This window comes from Scleropages formosus, chromosome 8 (assembly GCF_900964775.1).
Source record: "Scleropages formosus chromosome 8, fSclFor1.1, whole genome shotgun sequence".
In the NCBI taxonomy this organism is placed as follows: Eukaryota; Metazoa; Chordata; class Actinopteri; order Osteoglossiformes; family Osteoglossidae; genus Scleropages; species Scleropages formosus.
Genome location: NC_041813.1, coordinates 11,023,853 through 11,045,613, shown reverse-complemented (window position 1 = coordinate 11,045,613; position 21,761 = coordinate 11,023,853). Strand labels below are relative to the sequence as shown.

Below are 21,761 nucleotides of genomic sequence, written 5' to 3'. Positions count from 1 at the left end.
ACTGATAACAAATAAGCAGCTGCTACTCAGCCCAAGTTATGAATGGATGCAAAGCATCAGCTATTATAACAGTTCACTGATGCCTGGCATTATAGCCTTACCTTTACCACTGTCTACACTGACACACTGGCCTTTTCAACATTATTCAGATAACTGCATCCAGGCTGACTTTCATTTCTGGGTTCTGCACAGAAAACTGTTGTATGTTAACTGGTTTTAGGCTTAAGTAAAATAAAAATGACAATGAAAAATCTGCCTTCAGTAAAATATGATTCAAGTGAGTAAAAGCAACTTTGTAATCCCTTCAACGGTCAAATGTCATGCAACACAATTTCACGTTAAAGGGATCATTTAATTAACAGTCAGAAAATTCTTAAGCTGTGGGCCTGAAAATTAATTGATTTCTTTTAATACGCCGGCGTATCATAGCAACAACAAACAATTTTTACAGAAATCGCCTAGAAAGTATATCCAACATTGTTTAATGTAACAGACATACGATACGGCCAATCTCTTATATGTTTCTGAGCACATTTGGACATGTTCCTTTTCTTCTTTGAAAACTAATTTAAAAATAAAGCCGCGTGTTTATCTTTTATCACAGCACACACAAATAACACGATCTTTTGATGACTGAATCAGATGTTTTGACAAATTCGAACAATAACATGTATTTCAGTTCTATGTCAGGATGCAATACTAAAAACATATTAACTGAGTACTATACTCAGAGCCATATGATATTAAAAAGACCGATGACAAAAAAACAGAAGTCAACAATAGTAAACATACGCAGTTATATGGGAGACAGACAATACAAGTTGCCCTTTTAAACTGAAGCCCCGCCTCTTCCGCCTTCAACACTTCCTGGTTTCGTTTGTCAAATCCAAGACCGGTCACGTGACAGGCGGTCGTGAGAGTAAATGCAGGCTGAATTCGGACCAGCAGTTCAGTGGTTGCATTCCTCTCCTTGTGATGGTGTGTTTTTGACGATTGTTGAGAAAATATCTCATAAATAACACACGAACTGGATTAAACCAAAAACAGCGCCGTCGCTCTGGAGGAGGACGACTCCAACTTCACCCACCGCGAAGAAGAGACGAGTACAGTAACTGTACACTTTCTTCACGTTTGCGGTGATAAGGAAACTAAAGTGAGCGAAAATGATAAACAAATGTCTCTTTTATTCTTTTTTAATGAGTGAAAAACAAAATGGCTGATGACAGCAAGCGGTAAGGGAAGAACAGCGCCGTCCCTTTAAGAACAAGCGGGCTCCAGTTCTTTTTACAGGAGTTGACGGAGAACGACACACTGCTGGCAGTTGACGTTTTGTGACTCTTTGTAAGTAAAGACATGGTATCGGAACATGCGCTATTCATGTGGTATACACAGGTCAGGAATTTTCACCTTATGTAAAAACAGGTATCGCATTACCGAATCATGTGTTCTAGGGAGTTGAGGGGAGAAAAAAAACGTTTCTCTAGCTACATTCTGATTCTCATTCTGGTGGTGTGCAGTTGATTCATGATCCATAACATAATGCAAGATCGTTTGTCGCAAATTTGATTTAAAATACGTATTTGACAGAGTAACACTGCGCTTTCTTGTCTCTGTAGGTTTAATGAGTGTAAGCGGCGGGCCCGGTGGTGCGCTCTGCTGATCATGTGATAATGAATTATTACATGATGTGAAACAGCTACGGTGTTCCGTGCCATGATCGGAGGACAAGGGCTGATGCTCCACACATCACAACACCATTTCAACACTAAGGACTTCAGCGAGGCTTTTACAGCCAATATTTATGAAACCGTTAAAAAAAGATAATCTTACTGCTGTACACGTCACGGGTACACGTCAGTTTTGCATCGATTCGTATTGATTTATAATATATTGAAGAATTAAAAAGCAGGCTTTTCTTGCTGTGTGCTTAGCTAGGGCATAAAAGATGAGTCGTGTGACTGTCAAAATTAGTACCAACCGCCGCCAACTAAAGACTGGGCAGTGTGTCACAGTCACAGTGTCACTTCATGTTAACAGCTCTGACTTGTCCAATTTTGTGTACGAGCTGTGTTCAGTTTTCTGGCATTATATTCTAAAGGGACGTAAGCAGAGAACTCAACAGTAACAGTCTGCGATTTTTTTTTATAGGCCAGTTTATCAGCCCTGTAGGTGAACAAAACTGAGTCGTCCAATAATATTTTGCCTGCCTTGCGTAACTGTACGTCTGACAAGTGAAGCCTGTACTATTAACAGCGTCATTCTAAGTGTGTTGATAACCCATTTTTCTGACTTATTGCAGCTCCTCGTGACGGATGAAACATCTACCGGTTTATTTTAAGCGAACAAATATTTAAAAGGGCGATCGCGGCATTCTGTTAGTTTGTACGCCAGATTTCTTCGGACAAAGCCAAGTGTAGGTAAAAGAACAGCAACAAGTTTAGGGTAAAAAGAAACTGATGTGCGATGGCGGACAGCTGGAAGAGCTGCCTGGAGGAAGAGCTCATCTGCCCCATCTGCCTGCACGTCTTCGTGGAGCCCGTCCAGCTGCCGTGCAAACATAACTTCTGCCGCGCCTGCATCAGCGAGGCTTGGTCCAAAGACGGGGTCCCGCTGCGCTGCCCGGAGTGCAACCACGCCTACGGACAGAAACCGCCGCTGGAAAAGAACCTGAAACTGACAAACATCGTTGACAAATTCAACGCGCTGGACGGGGAGAAGACGGCGGTGGCTCTCCAGTGCATCCTGTGCCGGCGTGGGCCGCCGCTCCCTGCGCACAAAGTTTGCCTTCGCTGCAACGCACCGTGCTGCCAGTCCCACGTGCAGACGCACTTGCAGCAGCCGTCCCCAAACCCGGGACATTTCATAGTGGACGTGGTGGATTTGAAGGCTTGGACCTGCCCGCAGCATGGCGAATACCGCCTTTATCACTGCGAGGCGGAGCACGCGGCCGTTTGTCAGTACTGCTGCTTTTCCAGGTGTGCGAGCAGCCACGGGCACGCAGTGTGCGACGTGGACGTGCGCCGCAACGACATCAGGGTGAGCGCGCCAGAGGATGCGATAACACTTTTATTAATGGAAATCCTAAGGTGTAACAAGGAGCGGGGCACCAATGCCCAAGCAAGAATAGTCCCCCCCCCACACTAATATTTGTGTATAACTCCAATGCAGAAGACATTAAAAAAAAAACAAATACTTTTGTGAAACATCTAAGTGCCTGAGACTTTTGGACAGTACTGTATCTTTAACACCTTTACACAATTATAAATAACCTTAATGTTAGAATCAGTTGAAGATTGTCAAATTTTGCTTGTAGTGAAACACAGTGGTACAGTGTAATGGCACAGTGTCAGGGTGAAAGATTAATTCAGTGATAATGTAATCTTCTTGTATCATAAATGGCTGTGAGTAAAATTATTATAATGTCTGTCCAGGGTGTGTCCTGTCTCATGCCGTATGCTTCTTGGATAGGCTCTCTACTGCCACATCCCTGGATTTAAGAGGTTATTGATAATCAATAAATGAAAACATTTATTCACTTAGCAGATGCTTTTCTCCAAAGCAGCTTAATTCATTAAAATATCAAAATAAAAAGTTTTATGTATAGCAAAAATGCCAACACACTTTACATTTGTAGCAAAAAAAGATAAGCTAGAAATGATCTTTAATGGTACATTTTAATGTTACATCTTTTACTGTTATGTTGGGGTGGCACAGTGGCACAGCGAGTAGGGCTGCTGTCTCATAGCACCCAGGTGGTGTGAGAGAACATCGGTTTGATTCTTGCTCAGTCTGTGTGGAGTTTGCATGTTCTCCCCGTGTCTGCATGGGTTTCCTCCGGGTGCTCCAGTTTCCTCCCCCCAGTCTAAAGACATGCTGTTCAGGTTCCCCCATACTGTGTGAGTGTCACAGAGAGTGTGTTCCACTGATGAATGGATGAGTGACCCATTGTAAGTAGTGTATCTAGCAGTGTAAGTCACCTTGGTGAAGAAGGTGTGTAGGCTAGTAACACTACATAGTATACATTGTAAGTTGCTTTGGAGAAAAGCATCTGCTAAGTGAATAAATGTAAATGGGAGAAGGTCAAAAAGTAAAGATTAGATTGTCAATTTATTGATTTTCCTCAATATATAATATTGGCTCTGGAAAAAGCCTTATGATATGTTGTGGTGTCTATCCTCATCTGGAGTTTCATTACTTGAGAGTTCCTTGGTGGGTCCTCTCTTTTGCTTTTAGCTGGGTGCCACACAGCTGAAGTTTGGGTCAATGAGGGAGTCACCTTGATACAATTGCAAGTTGGATAAGGAAAAACTGCTTATGCACTTAAGTTATGCAGAGTATTTAGCCTTTGTAGAGACCTTGGACACAGTGCTAAAGAGGGTGCTGCCTGAAGACTGTAGTTCTGCTGAAAGTCTTTCTCACTTGTGGAATGAGGGAGAAACATTATTAGGTATACCGTGGGAATGGCCTACCTGATCCAAGTAGTGAATTGTGATTGGACTTCTGTTCCAGCTACTGACTGGCCATAACGAACAGCATTATATCTTCTGGAGATTTAGGTGAAGAGGGGTACTGAGCTGTCAACTGATGTAAGCAGCTGGTCTCTACCTGTTTAGGAGCTTTATTAGGCAGCTGAGGAATCTGCTGTACAGACTTGGGAAGCCCAAACATGTAGTAAGAGTGTCCTGGAAGCACATGGCAATGTGCCCATTCATAATTTCCACTCCTCCTGAAGGAGTTTTTACTGCTTTTTGGAGGATATTGGGGACTTCAAGATGGAATGGATTCAGGTGAGCTGTTATGGAGGGTGCTGTGATAAAGACCGTAAAGGCTGCAAAGGTAAATGCTTGTATTGGGGAGGTAATGTATAGTGACTTTCAGATGTCCTCAGTGATGTTCTGAAAGTTTCTCTAGTGACACAGGATGGCCAAGCAGAATGTGGACTAGGCTGTTCTCAGCAAAGGTGAAGCTATGCTGACTTTAACTGGGAATATTGTTGGGAGATGCAAGTCATCCTTTGAGGACCTCCTGAAACCAGTACATACACGCTTCTTTCAGGAAGCAGTTCATCAAGCTCCTGGAGGATTTGGGTCTGTCTTTTGGGTCAATGTTAATTTGATGGTGAAACACTTTTCTAGAGATAAGGGAACTGGGTTGAATGTATGTTGTTTCGGTCTCTTGGCTAACAGTACTCTTAAATATTGTATGGAACCCTCAGACATTATCTCTGGATTAGCTGAGAAGAATTGGGTTCCTGTCTTCAGAAATGAGGACCAGAGGGTATGCTGTAACTATAGGAATCCAATTGTTCAACCTTCCAGGGAACGCTTATATCGGGGTGATGGAGAGGAACCTCCTTCCAGTTGCTGAGCCTGAATTTCCAGAATGAAGTCAAGCTCGTTGACTAAGAATGTCAGGCTGTACCAAGGTTATGTTGTGTTTCCTGTTCTATTTGTGATGTTCATGGACAGAATATTAAGGTAGCCTCTGGTAGCATAGTGGTTAGAGCTGCTACCTTTGGACCCAGATATTGTAGGTTTGAATATTTACTCCACCTGTAGTACTCTTGAGCAAGGTACTTAACCTAAAATTGCTCCAGTAAACATTACCCAGCTGTATAAGTGCGTAAATAATTGTAGGTAGCTTAACATTGTAAGTCACTTTAGACAAAAGCATCAGCTAAATAAAGGTGAAGTCAGAGTTTAATGAATGTTTGCTTTGAGGAAATCAGGCATGCGTTGCTGGCAGTTTGCAGATAGTATGGTACTGTTGGTATCTTGGGACTGTGATCTTTAGCGTGCAATAGAAGCATTTGTATTACTTTCAGATTTGAGGTTATAGTTGGAAAAATGTTCTGATGTTTCTATCCAGCTGACAGGTCAGCTACTACCTAGAGGAAAAATTCTAAATACATAGGGTCTTTTTGTGAGTGGATGCAGGAGGGAATCTCAAGGCGTGGCAAATGTGGTACAGAACAGTGATAGTGGAACAGGTGCCATGAATTTGGACAAATCTTGTAATTTACAGTTTTATCTACATGTCCATCCTCACCTATGGTCACAAATTTTGGATGGTGAAAGAAAGAACAAGATTATACTTATAAATGGCAGAAATTAGATTACTCATTTCAGGGCTTACATCCAGTGAGAAGGTAAGAAGCTTGGTTTGCAGGCAGACTTTTGGAGCAGAGTCACTGCTCATTCAGATCATGTGGAGCCACTTTAGATGGATTCAGCACCTAGTCAATATTTACAAGGTATCTCCAGTGGAACATTGTAAGAAAGAAGTGTCGGCACAGTCACCAAGGTTGCTAGCAAGGGCTTGGTTTATTCAGGGTTCTGAGGGTCAGCAGACAAAAGGGGAAACAGGGCCACAGGGAACTGGTATCTTGGGGGGGGCGGCGGGAATTGTGATCGGGGTTGTTCTCTCTCTGTCTGTCTGGACGTCTCAGGTTGTCTCCGGTGTTAGCTCCTCAGTCGCTCTCTTCCTCACTGGTCGAGGTGGGGAAAGAGGCATTGATTAAGTCCAGCTGCTGTCACTCCATCCCTGGCTCTGCCCCCCTGTCAGACCGCCCTGGCGTGCTACAAACATAAATCAAGCAAGCCCCACAGACAAAACCCTTAACAGTATAAGGATCCTGAAAATAAATGGATGCATGGATACCCTTCAGGTGGTAAAATGTATTAACATTTATGCATATGTTAATTGGGGAAACAGTGAATTAAGTATGAAATAAGAAAAGATGACAATGTAAAATTTAAAAAAAAAAAAAAAAAAAAAAAGCTTGCAAGTAAAATACCGGCTAGGGTTGACATTACTGTGCCCATTGTACACATTGTTAGGTCTATTCACTTGTTTCAGCTGTATTTTTGGCTCCCCGGTGAACATATGCATGCATCTATTTTTCCAACTCAATGAGCCTTTTAAAGTTCTATCCTGAGTTAGAGATTTATTATTCATACATACATACATATTGACTGAAGCTGCTTGTCCCAAGTGGGGTCGCAGCGAACCGGAGCCTAACCTGGCAACACAGGGCACAGGACTGGAGGGGGAGGGGGGGACACCCAGGACAGGATGCCAGTCCGTCGCAAGGCACCCCAAGTCTGGACTCAAACCCCAAACCCACCAGAGAGCAGGCACAGGGCAAACCCACTGTGCCACCCGCACCCACCATTTATTATTTAACATAGTATAATTAAAGGTCATGTAGTTAATTATGCTGGCCTTGTATTTAATTTTCATATATGCATTGTCTGTTATAGAGGGAGCTATGCAGCTGATGTTTATGACAATTGAGCTCCATTGTTTAGAGTCTCGCATCCAAAAATCATCATTCTCCATAAGTATTATCTATAGATATTTAGATCAACAGTCTTGGTGTGTCCACTGTTCAAAGCAAAACTGTGCCACAGCAGGTCAGTTGTGCCTGCTAGCATTTGACAAAAGTGATTTTTACAGGTTGGTGTAAAAGAGCACCAGGGCCTATTGTGGCTAAAGTACAAGGCCTGAAAAATTTAGTCTAAAGTTAGATCTGCACACAGCTGGTACATATACACAGTGTTACTGAGAACGCTGACATGTTTGTAAGGTCAAGACATCATTTGTCACACAAAAAGTTTGCTCCAGACTGTGTGTTATGTGCTGGTGGCTCCATGTAGGTTGGGCATTTGAGTGCTGTGCAGTGAGAATTTGGGTGATGTGGAATGCATGTCAGATGGCCTTGACCTAAACTCACCCAAGCAGGGTCACTCCCTATAACAGCCCCAGCCACTGCTGACAGAAGTGCAGGAATGGTGTGGCTGATGGTCCTTGGGGTGGAGTACCAGTGTGTTTCCCATTCCCAAACTGCCTTTCTCAACATTAGAACAAGGATAGGTCTAGAGCATTAACTGGGAGGTATTTCCCTCCAGGGGGGCACGGTGGTGCAGTGGGTTGGACCTTGTCCTGCTCTCTGGTGGGTCTGGGGTTCGAGTCCTGCTTGGGGTGCCTTGTGACGAACTGGCGTCCCACCCTGGGTGTGTCCCCTCCAGCCTTGTGTTGCTGGGTTAGGCTCTGGCTCCCTGCGACCCCGTATGGGACAAGCAGTTCTGGTGTGTGTGTGTGTGTGTGTGTGTGTGTGTGTGTGTGTTTCCCTCCATTTTCTCAGTCCTGTATTCAGAGGAATTGAAATGAGATCATGGATGTGAGTGTGAGAATGTGTTCCTTTTGCCTCTCTTCTGAATCTTACTCTCTTGCTCTTCCCCTTTTCTTCTCTCTCAATGAGATACAGACTGAATACTGGCTTGTTAGTGCTTTGGTTTTTCAGACTAAAGTAGATAACATTTTTGCCAGCATGTTATCTCACATATTTGATTAAATTATCTGAAATGTGTGTTACTTTGAACAGTTTTGCTCAGTTTCTCCTTCACCCCCCCCCCCCCCCCCGAATGTATAAAAAAAATAACTACATACCTGGTGTACCAAGTGTGAGATGCCTTATTGCTTTTTCTGTTATTATTTTTAGACTATCCCATTATATGTGAAAGCGCTATTTAGGCTGGCCTAGCTTTCAAGGGGGCGTGGCGGGTTTAGCTGGTGTCTGCTGTGTGGCAGGTTGGAGATTCGAGCTAGGCTGGCATCCTGTCCTGGTTGTGTCCCCTCCCCCTTCGACCTTGTGCCCTGTGTTGCTGGGTAAGGCTCCGGCTCGCCACGACCCTGCTTGGGAGAGGCAATTTCTGACAATGGAATGGAATGGAATGGCTTTCAACAGAAATCAGAGTAAAGAAAATTCAGCCTTTGAGTAAGAAATTACAACATGATACTGATGAGTATAGCGTGTGAAATAGTTACTTGCAGGTTTTATTCATCCAGTTGTTTTGCCAGTCACCATGTCAGGTATTTAAAATATCAAACAATTCTTTGTGAATTCTGTCCTCATATTATCCCTTTGACCAGCTGCATAATTGGTGAAATTGCATTATTACATTACATTGTGAAATCTTTCAGCAAACAGGGGAAACTAAATGATGTATGTGGGTGTAAAGGTGCCTTGTAGACTGTTTGTGCTTCTGTCCGTTGTCTTTATTACTCTGTTCACTGAGAATCGTTTGAATCTCCCAAAGTGACTTGTGTTTACATGTATGGAAACACAGCCTTGTGCTTGCAGCTGGTCTGTTACTTGTTGTGGGATCTGTTGGTTTTAAGAATTTGCACTGAGCAAACAGGCTATCAGATTAGGCAAATACTCCCATTCCTTTCATAGTGAGGTGTGAAATGTCACAGGCAGTTGGGGAGACCTTTCGTTTGAGCCTGGGTGAGCTTACTAATGTATGGTTCTCAAAACCATACCCTGTCCTGTGTTGTATGATGCTATGTCTTTATCAGATTAAATAAGCAGTAAAAGTTCTTCCCAGGATGCCATATGTGTGAAGTCATGTAAACAGATGTTCAGCATAACCCAACTCTCCTAGCTGTTTTCAGTTTTTTGTGTTACTTTAATTTTAAGCCTTCAGTGGAAGGAATCCCACAGTCTTTAGAAAATTTGGTTAGATTCAGAGTTAGCATGAACCATTTTTAGAAAGAAAAACCATTACCCAAATAGACTGAGGAAGAACTTAAATGGCAAAGGAACTTAAATAGTATAGGTATGGATGTACTTGCTTAGCAGTTTTCTGAATCTGCCTTGCATATCCTGAACAATTGTACTTTTAAGACAGTATCAGATTTAATAAAATGACTGCTGTAAATATTGAAAATGTCACAGGGCTACCAGTGTATGCTCTTTGCATTCAAGAGTTACACCCTAGATATGGTATGCTTCAGATATTAATGCTGGTGAGCAACTGAATATGTAAACCAGTTTTCTAAACACAGGGCAGACAGGGAGCTGTGGTCTTCAGCTAGAACACTTCAGTCTTGTAGACAAATTACTACAGCACCACATGATTCTATATTCTGCCCATGTGAAGGCTTCTGATAGATTCTTGCATGAATTGTTGCCCTTACATTGCAGGTTGGAATGATTTAAAAGGCTTTAAAACACCTCCAGGAACAGATGAGACAAGGCATTTAAGTTGGCTGGTTTTCTTTGGTATAGATTAGGGGCTCTGAACCTTTTTATACTATTGACCCCTTTGGCAGTTTGGTAAAGCCTACGGACCTCTTTCTCCAACTGTAATGTGATATGAAAATATCTTTGACTTCTATTGGAGACAAAGTCACAGGTACTGCGAGAACTACTGTGGTTTATTGCCTTCATTCATAATTGAAGGAAATGCTAAATTTTAAATTAGAGATTAATGAAAAAAGATGAACCCCCTGAAATGGACTGCAAGTTAAGAACTCTTGTTATGGGTCAGACCGACAAGTCTGATGCTATTGCAAAGGAGAAGCCCCATGTTGTAGTGGCTGTCAGTTCCAAGCATGTAGGTCTACACCATTTTAGGGAAATATGGTTAAAATCTCTGCTTAAACCAAACACACTTCTTAATGTGTTTAAGTGCAGTGATTCTTTGTGATGGTTAGCACACGTTGCTTTCTTGTCATGGCAACGTTGTTTTCCTTCCGCCTGAAGTGGTCTTTTCACTTATACAAGTATTTAATTAAACTTCAATGAATTGTTTCTTAGTTAGTTGTCAACGTCTGTGTACCTATTAGTCATATTTCTGCAGAAAAAATTCAAACTGTGTCATTGCAATGATTAAAAGCCCTTCTTTCACCTCTTAGATGCAGTTTTCTGCAGCAAAATAAATTGTTTGGATCCTAGAGGAATGATATCCAGATTTTAAACATTTATCACTAGAAATTTTTTTTATTGATTAAATTATGCTTCTGGAATAGGTTGCTGTAGAAATCCTAAAATAATAAATTTGATATTTGAGGTTAGGGCCAGTTTTAGCCTTTCATCTGTCACATATTCTGACTATAGATGTACACATTTATGCTCATATTTTCATTTGTAATTGGTTGGGCTGCACCCATTTGGAATGTGCACAGCTGCTGGACAAGGTAAATTCTTGGCTGCAGGTGACCCCTTTGGTGGTCTTTGATGTCAATAGTCTGTATGGGAGTTCCTGTGTTAATATCAGATGGTTAGGAATCTCATTGTTCCACCCCCATCTCCTTCCTCTGGACCCCCAGCAAGCACTGGTGAAGCAGCAAGACCGGATGGAAGAGCATGAGCAGGATGTGGAGGAGCAACTCTACAAGCTGGAGTCTGATAAGCAACAAGTAGAGGTAAAAGAGCTAGCAAGGGTGGATGCGTTTTGGGGCTGATGTCAGCCTCAGTAGATGCTAGAGGATGGTCTGTTCTATGACACGGAACTAATATGTGTGTCTGACTGGATGGTTCTCTGTATGATTCTTTCAATGCTAATGTGACTCAGTGTGTGTGTTTTTAGACAAAGAATGATTTATAAGTGATGATGCTTTTTTACAAATTTGATAAGTCTTGCTGAGTTTGTCATTTTATAGACTGCATAAGGTGTGTATACCTGTGACACATTCTGACATATCTCTACAGGACCAGGTTCAACAGCTTAAGGAAGAGGTCCGAGTTCAGTACCAAAAAATGCACCAGCTCCTGAAGGAGGATCTTAGCAGGACCCTGGAGATGCTGGACAAGGCTCGTTCCAGGTTCTGCCAGGAGAACTCTTCCCAGGCTCTACAGCTCCATGAGCGGCACCAGGAAGTCAAGAAGCTACTGAGCTCCATCCAGATAATGTTTGACAAGACTGAGGATGTCAACTTCATGAAGGTGCTGTGGCTATCCTGCTTTTAATTCACTTCTGAATAAAAGCTCATGTTGGCACAGCTTGAGGGGCTGGCACTCTGTCCAGAACAGTATTGGCCAAATAAATGTCCTACCTCATTGCACAGAACCAGACACGCCCCACATATCTGCAGTTCTAGCCTGCATGGCTTCTTTGGGAGTTGTTTTAAGGATGAACTGATGGCACAGATTGTGGATGTATAATGGTTTTCTTTTCTGATTTTCAGAACACAAAGTCCGTGAAGGTATTAATGGACAGGTGAGTAGTAAATTTTAAAAAAAAAAAAAAAAAAAAAACTTTTGTTCTAGACATGCATTGTTATCATTCAGTACAGTGGAAAAACATTTTGTGGTAGCCTTATTTTTACACCTCAGATCCAAGTCTTGTATTGGCAATGGACTACCCCCTCACAAAGTAGGACACCTCAACTCCAAACTCTTCCTGATGGAGGTTTCAAAGAGAGAGAAAAACCTACGTAAAATGCTAGAAGGTATGGGTAAACAAAGTTCAGTTAATGTCACTTGAGAACCTGCTCAACAGTCATGCAGTCACCACAACTGTGGACTTCCCTTTTTTTTGTCTCTTAGCATTACTTTTCCTACTGTCCTTCTACCCACAGTGTCCTTCAGTGTCCCAGGTAATTTCCTGCAGAGTGTGGAGGCATACCCTTGCAGCTTGGGCAGAGGAGGGGCAGAAAAGCGAAAGCACTCTACTGCTTTCCCTGATGCTGGTTTTCTGGCATCCTCCCCTGGGCCCATGGGTAAGCAGCCATACCTGGGCCAGGGACTGCCTCGGTCTGGCTCTGTATTCCCTGGACCTCCCTACCCTGCTGCTAGTCCCTCACAGCAGTATGGCAGCCGCAAGGTGCTCATGTGCACAGTGGACAATTGTTACTGCTCCGGGACAACCCCTGTGTCCGGTCACCGTGCCCATGGGTCCTACCCCCGCTCCAACTCCTTCCCCTGGACCGTAAATTCTCAGGAGTACCCCCCACTACCCTCTGCCCCTAATGTGCCTCAGCCTTTGCAAGGCCTCTCTGTGCGGGACTGGTTGGAGCCCTCACCAAGCCGAAGGACCTCTGACCTTTATGGCTTATATGGCCAGTCTTCCAGCAAGCACTACGTCACCAGTTAGCCTTCTTGGCACCTCACCAGAAGACTGTCATTTTCAGTTTTCATTTTCCTAACGCTACAATTCAGCAGTAAAATATATCTGTCCGTCTTTCCAGTTCTGCATTCTTCTACTATACAGATTCCAAACAGTTTGGTTCCAAGTGAAATATAACAGTGGAAAAAGGACTAATTTATCATGTTCCAACCAGGTTTTGCATCTGTGTTAACTTAAAATAAGTACAGCTTTAAATTGGGACCTTGTTTTTACTTGTTATAAAAGTCCAGTCCTCATGAGGTACAAAGTGGTTTTTACTGAATCTCATTGCTATTTTTTTGGATGATGAATTGCATCACCTGGTGTTCCATATAAATCAAGCACTAATTAAAACATGTTCTGAAATGTACAACTCTGGAATTCAATACACTTCTATTTTTTTTTTTTCTGAAGTTAGTGTTACTAAATTTTGAGTTATTTTCAGTGGTGATGCTGGTTCTCATCAATCATATGTATAACAGATATCTGCCAGTTTAGCCCCTTTCTGGAGAGTGACACAAAGCCACTGGGTGGTGCAGGTCTAAAGACAGGGTTACAGCTGTCCAATGTGGAGAACACTGGAGAACACTGATATGCTATCCAAATTTTCACAGTTTCAGGGGAGACTCTGGAAATGCTTGAAAGGATTGTAACCATTTTGAGGATAAGAGCAGAACTGCTGGCTGACAGTTTCATTCACTGACAGAAGTTATAAACTGTGGGTTACAAGCACCTTTCTATAAGCTATGGATTGTTCTAGCTTTGTGAAAGATGCTGCTCCCAGACTAATATAATTTCCTGCTATGTTAGAAAAGATTCTCACTTTTGGTAGAGTGGTTTTACAAGCACTGGGTTTTGAGAACACTTCTATTTGTATCAGTAATGTTTTATGAAATTAGCTTGAACTTGTAAAGAAAATCAGTACTTTCCAAATGTAAATAAGCATACTAACAAAACATTTTTGCTTTTAGAAATAATGTATTTTCTTTAAAAGTTTTGAATTAGTTGTGGTTTAGGTTGCATTACAAGCTCTCTGGAGCTTCCCGTTGACTTGTTAAGCAGAAGTTGATCTATGATGCTTTTGACATGGAAACACAACTATTCAGAAAAGACTCTAATGAAATGGTGGATGGCTGCTGTCTACATAGCATTTAAAAAAACCAAGTAGGGAAAGATGTGGAATCTCCACGGAACCACTGTCAGACAGGCAGAGGCTTGTATGATGGGGCTTCCCCCTCCTCTCACAGGTCTCCTAGTGAAGCAACCATTTGCAAAGGAGAGTTACATCATTCTCACCAGACTTTGAGTTTACTTCACCAGCCCCTCTAGGATTAGGAGAGGCTTCACTCTGTCAGGCAGTGTTTTTGTTTTCAAAAGCACATCTTGCACATATTTTGAGGTTTTACATATTTGGTTGTGAAACTGATTTGCATTTAACAACTATCCCACTCTGATCAGTGAGATACGTCAATTTTCTGCCCTGGGAGTCTGCCAATGATTTATTTCCATGTTTGACTCCTTTCCCTCTTTCTTTTAACTCTTTAGAAGGGTCTGTATCAACTTGCTAGTGCTTCAGCGAGGACATTAGACAAGGATTTGACCTTTTGCTGTAAAAATCAGAAAGTGCTATAGCTGTAAAATAAAGAAGTTTTGGTAATAAAAATCACAAACCTCTTGCAGAAGAAAGCATTACCACACTCTTCTGCAGGAAGCATCTTACAAGTGTGATGTATGTAAAATTGGCAACATCCTCTCTGGGAACTGAAACAAGGCAGCTGGCAAGAAACGTGATGAATGGCACGTTCTGCTAAAAGTAGGTATCTCAGTGGGACTGTGGCAATGATGCTCGCAGTCCCTTTGTGGCCCATGTTGCTTTGTGTGTGAGAGAGAGAGACAGAGAGGGAGGGAAAAACAGAGTCTAAGTGAATTTTGACTTGAAGATAAGACTGCCAAAAGAGAAACCCAAGTGTAAAAGTGTATGGCAGTGGCTGCTCATACAACCCACATGGAGCTACCTCTTGTATGGGTGTGACTGAAACAGGATGCCAGCACTCATCAAACTGGCCTGATTTTTGCCAGAAATTTGTAGGTTTACTATACTGGTAGTGTCAGTCTAACAGTAGCTAATTCAGCTGTTCACACACACAATATACACTTCCCCCAAACCCCAGAGCTCCTGGCAGCCAGGGTGCTGGCTCTGGATTACTAATTGGGGTACAGAAACAATGGTGAGAGACAAACATTGTGTGCTCATTGTCATTTTTCATTTAAAGCAGCTTCAAGGTCCATCGAGTCTTTCTGTTGCAGGGGCTGCATGAGTAACATGATAAATCAATGCACTGAAAAGTAAGATTTTGTCTATTTGCCCTGATTTATAACACACATGTTCAATGAATGAGGATTTAAAATGCCAGATTTCCAGATATATGGTAAATTTGGTGCAGATTGGCATGACAAGCCAATGGTATACACAGTTTAGGATGCCTATAAGGATAGGGAACTGTACTGTGCTACTGAGAACCACTGATATCCCACACGGCCTTAAGGCAGCTGTTGTAAACAGCCCCTTTGGAACATTTGTCCCATTCCGTGCACAAAACAGTCATAAAATACCTTGGCCACCCCCTGTGTCAGCCGTTACACAAAGTTCAGTGTTAACACAACTTTTGGCCTGTCTAACCACCCTGCATACACAAGCAGCAGCTCACTCCCTCTCTTGCTGACAATGGCTCTCATTAACATAAGGGGAGAAATAAACAGCAGAGTAACAGCACTGAAACCACTAACATGCTAGCCTCCAGGTGAAAAGAGGCCCCAACTCTGCAGCACTGGTATATACTGGTGCACTGTTAGTAGGAAGGCTTCACACATTGACCTACTGTCCTCACCAGCATCTGGCTGCAGAGGAGACAGTCACCCTTACTGAGACTGTCCAGAGCCAGCAGCTCTTCTCAGGATGCTGCAGATGTCACTGTGCCTAGGGACAAAGTGTACACAAATGTCTTATTTTGATTTTAATTTGAAGAGAAAACCTTACAAACATCTAATCCTATTTATTTCTATATTAATTTTGTACTTACATGCTTTTCATAAAAAAATGACAAGAAGTACTTATACAGTCAGTTAAAGCTATTTACATTACTGACAGTTACAGCAATAAAAGATATTTCATGTACTGTACATGGAAAATGTCAGATTTAATAGGCACTGCAAACAGTCAATTCCATCAAATATTTTCTGAACTTGTTAATTCTCATTTTACTGTACAAGGTGAGTTTTTTTAATGTAAATAACCACTCCTCCCACAAATAACCAGTTGTGCTCAGACAGTAACTACTTTTTCATGAGGAGTCATCAAATTTAAAAGGTGTATTAATTTGTAACACAATTTCTAGAGTTATGTACCTCGTAGGGGGTGCATGACTTCAGATTTTTTAAAATCAACAATTATGTGAAAAGTCGAGTCGACGTTGACTAATCTCTAATGACATCATGAATGAAAATACAGGAGAGGGGAATGCTTTGCAACAACCGACAACCTGTATTCTCAAACTGAATGGATATGCTGACAACAGACAGCTCATACATAAGCTATATAGCCTATGTATGAGCTGTATGTTATCTGTTATATACAAACTCCATTTCCAGAAAAGTTGAGACACTTTCTAAAAATGCAACAAAAACTAAAAAATGTAATTTGTTCAATCACTTGAACTTTTATTTAATTAATAAAAGTACAGAGAAAACATTTCCAGTGTTTTCACTGACAAAGCTAATTGTAATTTGTAAATATAAAAAAACAACAGAAAGTGATGCCTGCAACACACTCAAAAAATTTTGGGACAGAGGCAAAACAAGGCTGAAAAGGTTACAAGTAACACTGTTCTGGAAGGTTCCACAATTAGAAGTTTAACCAGTAGCAAGTGAGGTTATCAAGATTGAGTATAAAAGGAGCATCCACCAAAGGCTTAGTCTTTGCAAGCAAGGGTGGGTTGTGGTTCACCACTTTGTGCCAAACTTAGTGAGAGAATTGTCAGTCAGTTCAAAGACGGTGTTTCTCAGCGCAAGATTGCAAAAAATTTTGGTTTTTCACCATCTACAGTTCATAATGTTGTGAAAAGATTCAGGGAGTCAGGGAAAATCTTGGTGAGTAAAGGCCAAGGGCGGAAACCGCTGCTGAATGCATGTGACCATCGAACACTCAGGCAGTATTATTTGAGAAACCATCATGCTACCGTGATGGACATAGCCACATGGGTTCGGGAGTACTTTGAAAAATCACTGTCACTCAACACAGTCCGCTGCTGCATAAAGAGATGCAACTTGAAATTGTATTATGCAAAGAGGAAGCCATTTATTAATTTTGCGCACAAATGCCGCTGAGTTCTCTGGGCCCGAAGTCATCTGAGATGGACCGAAAGACAGTGGAAACGTGTTCTGTGGTCAGACGAGTCTATGTTTCAGCTTGTTTTTGGTAGAAACAGACATTGGATTCTACGTGCCAAAGATAAAAAAGACCATCCAGACTGTTACCAACAAACAGTGCAAAAACCAGTGTGCCGTTACAGTGGGTTATTAGTTAATTGATAAGTTCTTTTTGGGCTTGAAGTTTGAGCACGTGTTGAATGTAAGTTGTTTTTTAGTTCTTAATAGTCGAAATGTGAGTTGGTGCCATCCACTGGCAGGTTCTTTTATATTTTACGTAATACTGAGACTTTTACGCTTACTCTCTGAAAGGAAGCAGGAAATAGGAAGTATTTCTGTTATTATCGTCAGTGCACATGGTGAACTCTTCTCCTAATCTCTCTGAATCTTTACATCCTCAGCCCTGCAACAGCATCACCTATATGTTTCACTTTATTAATGTTATAGTCTATTTTGTCACAAGATGTTATAATTTGGGTAGTTATGTTAATAACTTATTGATGGTGTTATCTTCTGGCAATACTGTATAGATACACACACACATTTTCAGAACCACTTGTCCCACATGGGGTCACAGAGCCTACCCAGTAACACAGGGCATAAGGCCAGAGGGGGAGGGGACACACCCAGGACAGGACACCAGTCCGGCGCAAGGCACCCCAAGCAGGACTTGAACCCCAGACCCCCTGGAGAGCAGGACTGCGGTCCAACCCACTGCGCCACCGTACCCCCTACTGTATAGGCATTCTCTGAGAATGTTTCATAAATCAGAGTGAATCTGTAAGGATTAATTTGAGTAATGCATATTTACTTTTGTACAGCAGACTAATTGTGATCTTTTATGGTTCCATATTCACTTGGATATGGGTTATTGATATATTTTGTGTGTGTGTGTGTAGTTTCACCCTTGCCTAAAACCATTAAACCTGTGGGCAAAAGAAATACTTGTCTTCGGAGTTGTGTGAAGGCTAGGAGTTTAGCTGACACTGTCAAACCACTAACGCTGCGTAGAGGACAGTACAACCAGCCTCTGTGATGGGGGTGCATCAGTGCCCACGGCATGGGTGATCTGCATATATGTGAAGATACCATTGATGCAGAGGCTTATGTTGGAATTTTGGAGAGACATATGCTGCTGTCAAGACAACGTCTTTTCCCAGGGACTCCATGTCTATTTCAGGAGGACAATGCCAGGCCTCATTCTGCACGAGTTACAACAGTGTGGCTTCGGAGGCATAGAGTGCGTGTGCTTGACTGGCCTGCCTGCAGTCCAGATCTGTCTCCTATTGAAAATGTATGGTGCATCATGAAGAGGAGAATCAGACAGCAGCGACCACGGACTGTTGAGCAGGTCAAGTCTTGCATACAGCAAGAACGGGCAAAAATTCCACCTGAAAAACTGCAACAACTGATTTCTTCAGTTCTCAAATGATTACAAAGTGTAATTAAAAGAAATGGTGATGTGACCCAGTGATAAACATGCCTCTGTCCCATCTTTTTTTGAGTGTGTTGCAGGCATCAATTTCTAAATTTGTTTATATTTAACAAATATAATTGTTTATCAGTGAAAACACTGAAAATCTTTTCTTTGTCCGTTTGTCTGTTAAATAAAGGTTCAAGTGAATGAACAGATTACAGTTTAGTTTTTGTTGCATTTTTAGAAAGTGTCCCAACTTTTCTGGAAATGGGGTTGGTGTGTGTGTGTGTGTATGTATGTATGTATGTATGTATGTATATATATATATATATATATATATATATATATATATGAGAGATAAGATGGGACATTGTAGCTGGGTTTTGTTTTTTTGTTTTAAAAATGAAAAACGAATTATGAATTTTTTAAAAACCATTTTTTTGCTCAAAATGTTAAATATTTAAAATATGCCTCATTTACAGTCTCTTGCCATCTTATTTTTTGACTTTCATTTATTTCATGGTATTCTTTATTTCTATTTTGTGGATTGGACTGGGTCCTGCTCTCCGGTGGGTCTGGGGTTCAAGTCCTGCTTGGAGTGCCTTGCGACGGACTGGCGTCCCGTCCTGGGTGCGTCCCCTCCCCCTCCAGCCTTGCACCCTGTGTTGCTGGGTTAGGCTCCAGCTCCCTGTGACCCCGTATGGGACAAGCGGTTCAGATGATGTGTGATGTGTGCATGTGGTATTCTTTACATGTATTCATGCAGCAGACGCTTTTCTCCAAAGCGATGTACATCTCATAGAAACAGATACAATAGAACAACCGGCATGTAAACGAATTGAAACCGCGCATAATCCATCAGTGGCTTCATTGATTGAACATGCTGCCTTCGCTCCAAGTTATTCATAAATTAATATGGATCACTAGGTGCATTTCAATAGCAATAAGAGAGTGTCCTCTTACAATGTTGTGCTGCGCACAAAATCTTCGGACACTCATTGTAGAACAACCCCACGCAACACCATGTTGTACTAGATTGTCTGCAATCTCTGAATATGTTGCTCTAGTTTGTATCATATTATTTATCATTTGCACAAATGGCTCCAGAGTTGACATTTTTTCCAAAGAAAAGACTACCCATGAAGCTCACTTTTACATCCAGATCAAGCTACTTGTTAGACATTTATTTTTTTTTCAGCAGACGCTTTTCTGCAAAGCAACTTCCAATGGGAACTCTATGTAGCGTTATCAGCCCACACACCTTATTTACCAAGTTGACTTACAAGTCACTCATCCATACATCAGTGCAAAACACTCTCTGTCAATCACACATTATAGGTGAACCTGAACAGCATGTCTTTGGACTGTGGGAAGAGACCAGAGCACCCAGAGGAAACCCATGGGGAGAACATGCAAACTCCACACAAACTAAGGGGGATTGAACCCATGTCCTCTTGCATCACTCAGCTACTGTGAGATAACAGCGCTACTTGCTATGCCGCAGTGCCATTAGATTGGACATACTGGGCACTTCAGAGCATTCATCAAACTTGGTATTGTGAGATTTTTATTCCTCCACTATGCAGGATTAAATGAAAAGAGAAGATTAATAAATCCTTTTCTTTTTTGTGTGTGTGCTCAGAAACAATAAAAAGTGATTTTTCTCATTTTTCTCCTAGTTAATTCATAATTTGTTTTTCATTCTTAAAACAAAAAACGAATGAAGACAACACACGGACTAATTTGGATCATTCCTCTGCTAGTGTTAGTGGAAACCTTTTCTTTCAGTTGAGTGTGCATTGCACTTGTACTTGTGTTCAGGACGGAATTGCATATTTTGTGACAGTACCACAGGCTTCATCTTTAGTGAAGTATTTCCACACATTTCATGAACTACTGCTGGTTTGCTGCAGTGACCCACCAGACTCCTCACCTGTTGTCTTCATGGAGGCATCCATGTTGTTAGTGTCATAATCATGTGATCAATGAATAGTCGACGTTAAGCTTAAAGTGTCATCGCAGAACAGTAAAGTCGATAAATCGACTAGTCTGTGCAACCCCTAGTACCTCGTAAAGGTAAGTCTATTACACTAAGGCAATTTCTGAATACAGGTAGTCCCCCAGGTTATGAACGTCTGACTTCCGTACAACCTGTAGTTACAAACTAGCCCCCATAAAGCCATCCATCCATCTTCTGTCCTTCTTGTCCTAAAAGGGTTGCGGTGGCAGCAGGGAGAGCAGAGAGGCCCAGCCGCCCCTGTCCCCTGCAACTTCTTCCAGCTCAACGTGGGGGATCCCCAGCCGTTCCCAGGCCAACTGTGAGATGTAATCCCTCCAGTGGGTCCTGGGCCGACCTTGGGGCCTCGTCCCAGTTGGCCGTGCCTGGTATACCTCCAAAGGGAGGCGTCCAGGGGGCATCCTTATCAGATGCCCGAACCACCTCAACTGGCTCCTCTCAATGTGAAGGAGTAGCGGCTCTACTCTGAGCTCCTCCCGGATGTCCGAACTCCTCACCCTGTCATGGAGAGTGAGTCCCAGCACTCTGCGGAGAAACTCATCTCAGCCGCCTGTATCCGCGATCTTATTCTTTCGGTCATCACCCAGAGTTGATGACCATAGGTGAGGGTAGGGATGTAGATCGACCGGTAAATGGAGAGCTTCGCCTTATGGCTCAGTTCCCCCTTCACCGCTACAGTCCAGTACAGCGACCGCATTACTGCTGCCGCTGCTCCCAGTCTGTGGCCGATCTCACGCTCCCTTCTTCCCTCACTCGTGAACAAGACCCCAAGATACTTGAACTCCTCCACCTGGGGCAAAAACTCTCCCCTTACCTGGAGGGGGCATACCATCCTTGTCCGTGAGAGAACCATGGACTCAGACTTTGAGGTGCTGATCCTCATCCCCACCGCTTCACACTCGGTTGCAAACCGTTCCAGTGCGTTCCAACCTTGACGGAGTCCAACTGAACAGGCCTGACTTAATGCCGAGTATGCGGACACAGCTTTCGTTCCGTATGTACAAGG

The 21,761-nt window shown here is 42.4% G+C and overlaps 1 protein-coding gene across 5 annotated transcripts; it reads left to right on the top strand.

The window, feature by feature from the left end:
• Positions 1-894: 894 nt before the first annotated feature.
• LOC108918098 (E3 ubiquitin-protein ligase TRIM8-like) lies at positions 895-13,714 on the top strand. 5 transcript variants are annotated; one of them, XM_018725092.2, is made up of 8 exons: positions 895-1,103; positions 1,202-1,341; positions 1,617-3,036; positions 11,119-11,214; positions 11,501-11,734; positions 11,977-12,008; positions 12,125-12,240; positions 12,370-12,884. In XM_018725092.2, exons 3-8 carry the CDS (start codon positions 2,464-2,466, stop codon positions 12,882-12,884), a joined length of 1,566 nt encoding a protein of 521 aa, XP_018580608.2. In that variant the 5' UTR covers positions 895-1,103; positions 1,202-1,341; positions 1,617-2,463. The 5 variants fall into 5 exon arrangements, with proteins under 5 accessions (XP_018580608.2, XP_018580606.2, XP_018580605.2 ...); XM_018725090.2 differs by having other exon boundaries at positions 895-1,341; positions 1,617-1,847; positions 2,300-3,036; XM_018725089.2 differs by having other exon boundaries at positions 895-1,341; positions 12,370-13,714.
• The last annotated feature ends 8,047 nt before the right edge of the window (positions 13,715-21,761 follow it).

Coding starts and splice junctions, on each gene's coding strand:
- LOC108918098 (XM_018725089.2), top strand. CDS start 2,464: ATGGCGGACAGCTGGAAGAGCTGCCTGGAGGAAGAGCTCATCTGCCCC. Junction 12,009..12,124: donor GTGAAGGTATTAATGGACAG/GTGAGTAGTAAA, acceptor TTTACACCTCAG/ATCCAAGTCTTGTATTGGCA. Junction 12,241..12,369: donor CCTACGTAAAATGCTAGAAG/GTATGGGTAAAC, acceptor TTCTACCCACAG/TGTCCTTCAGTGTCCCAGGT.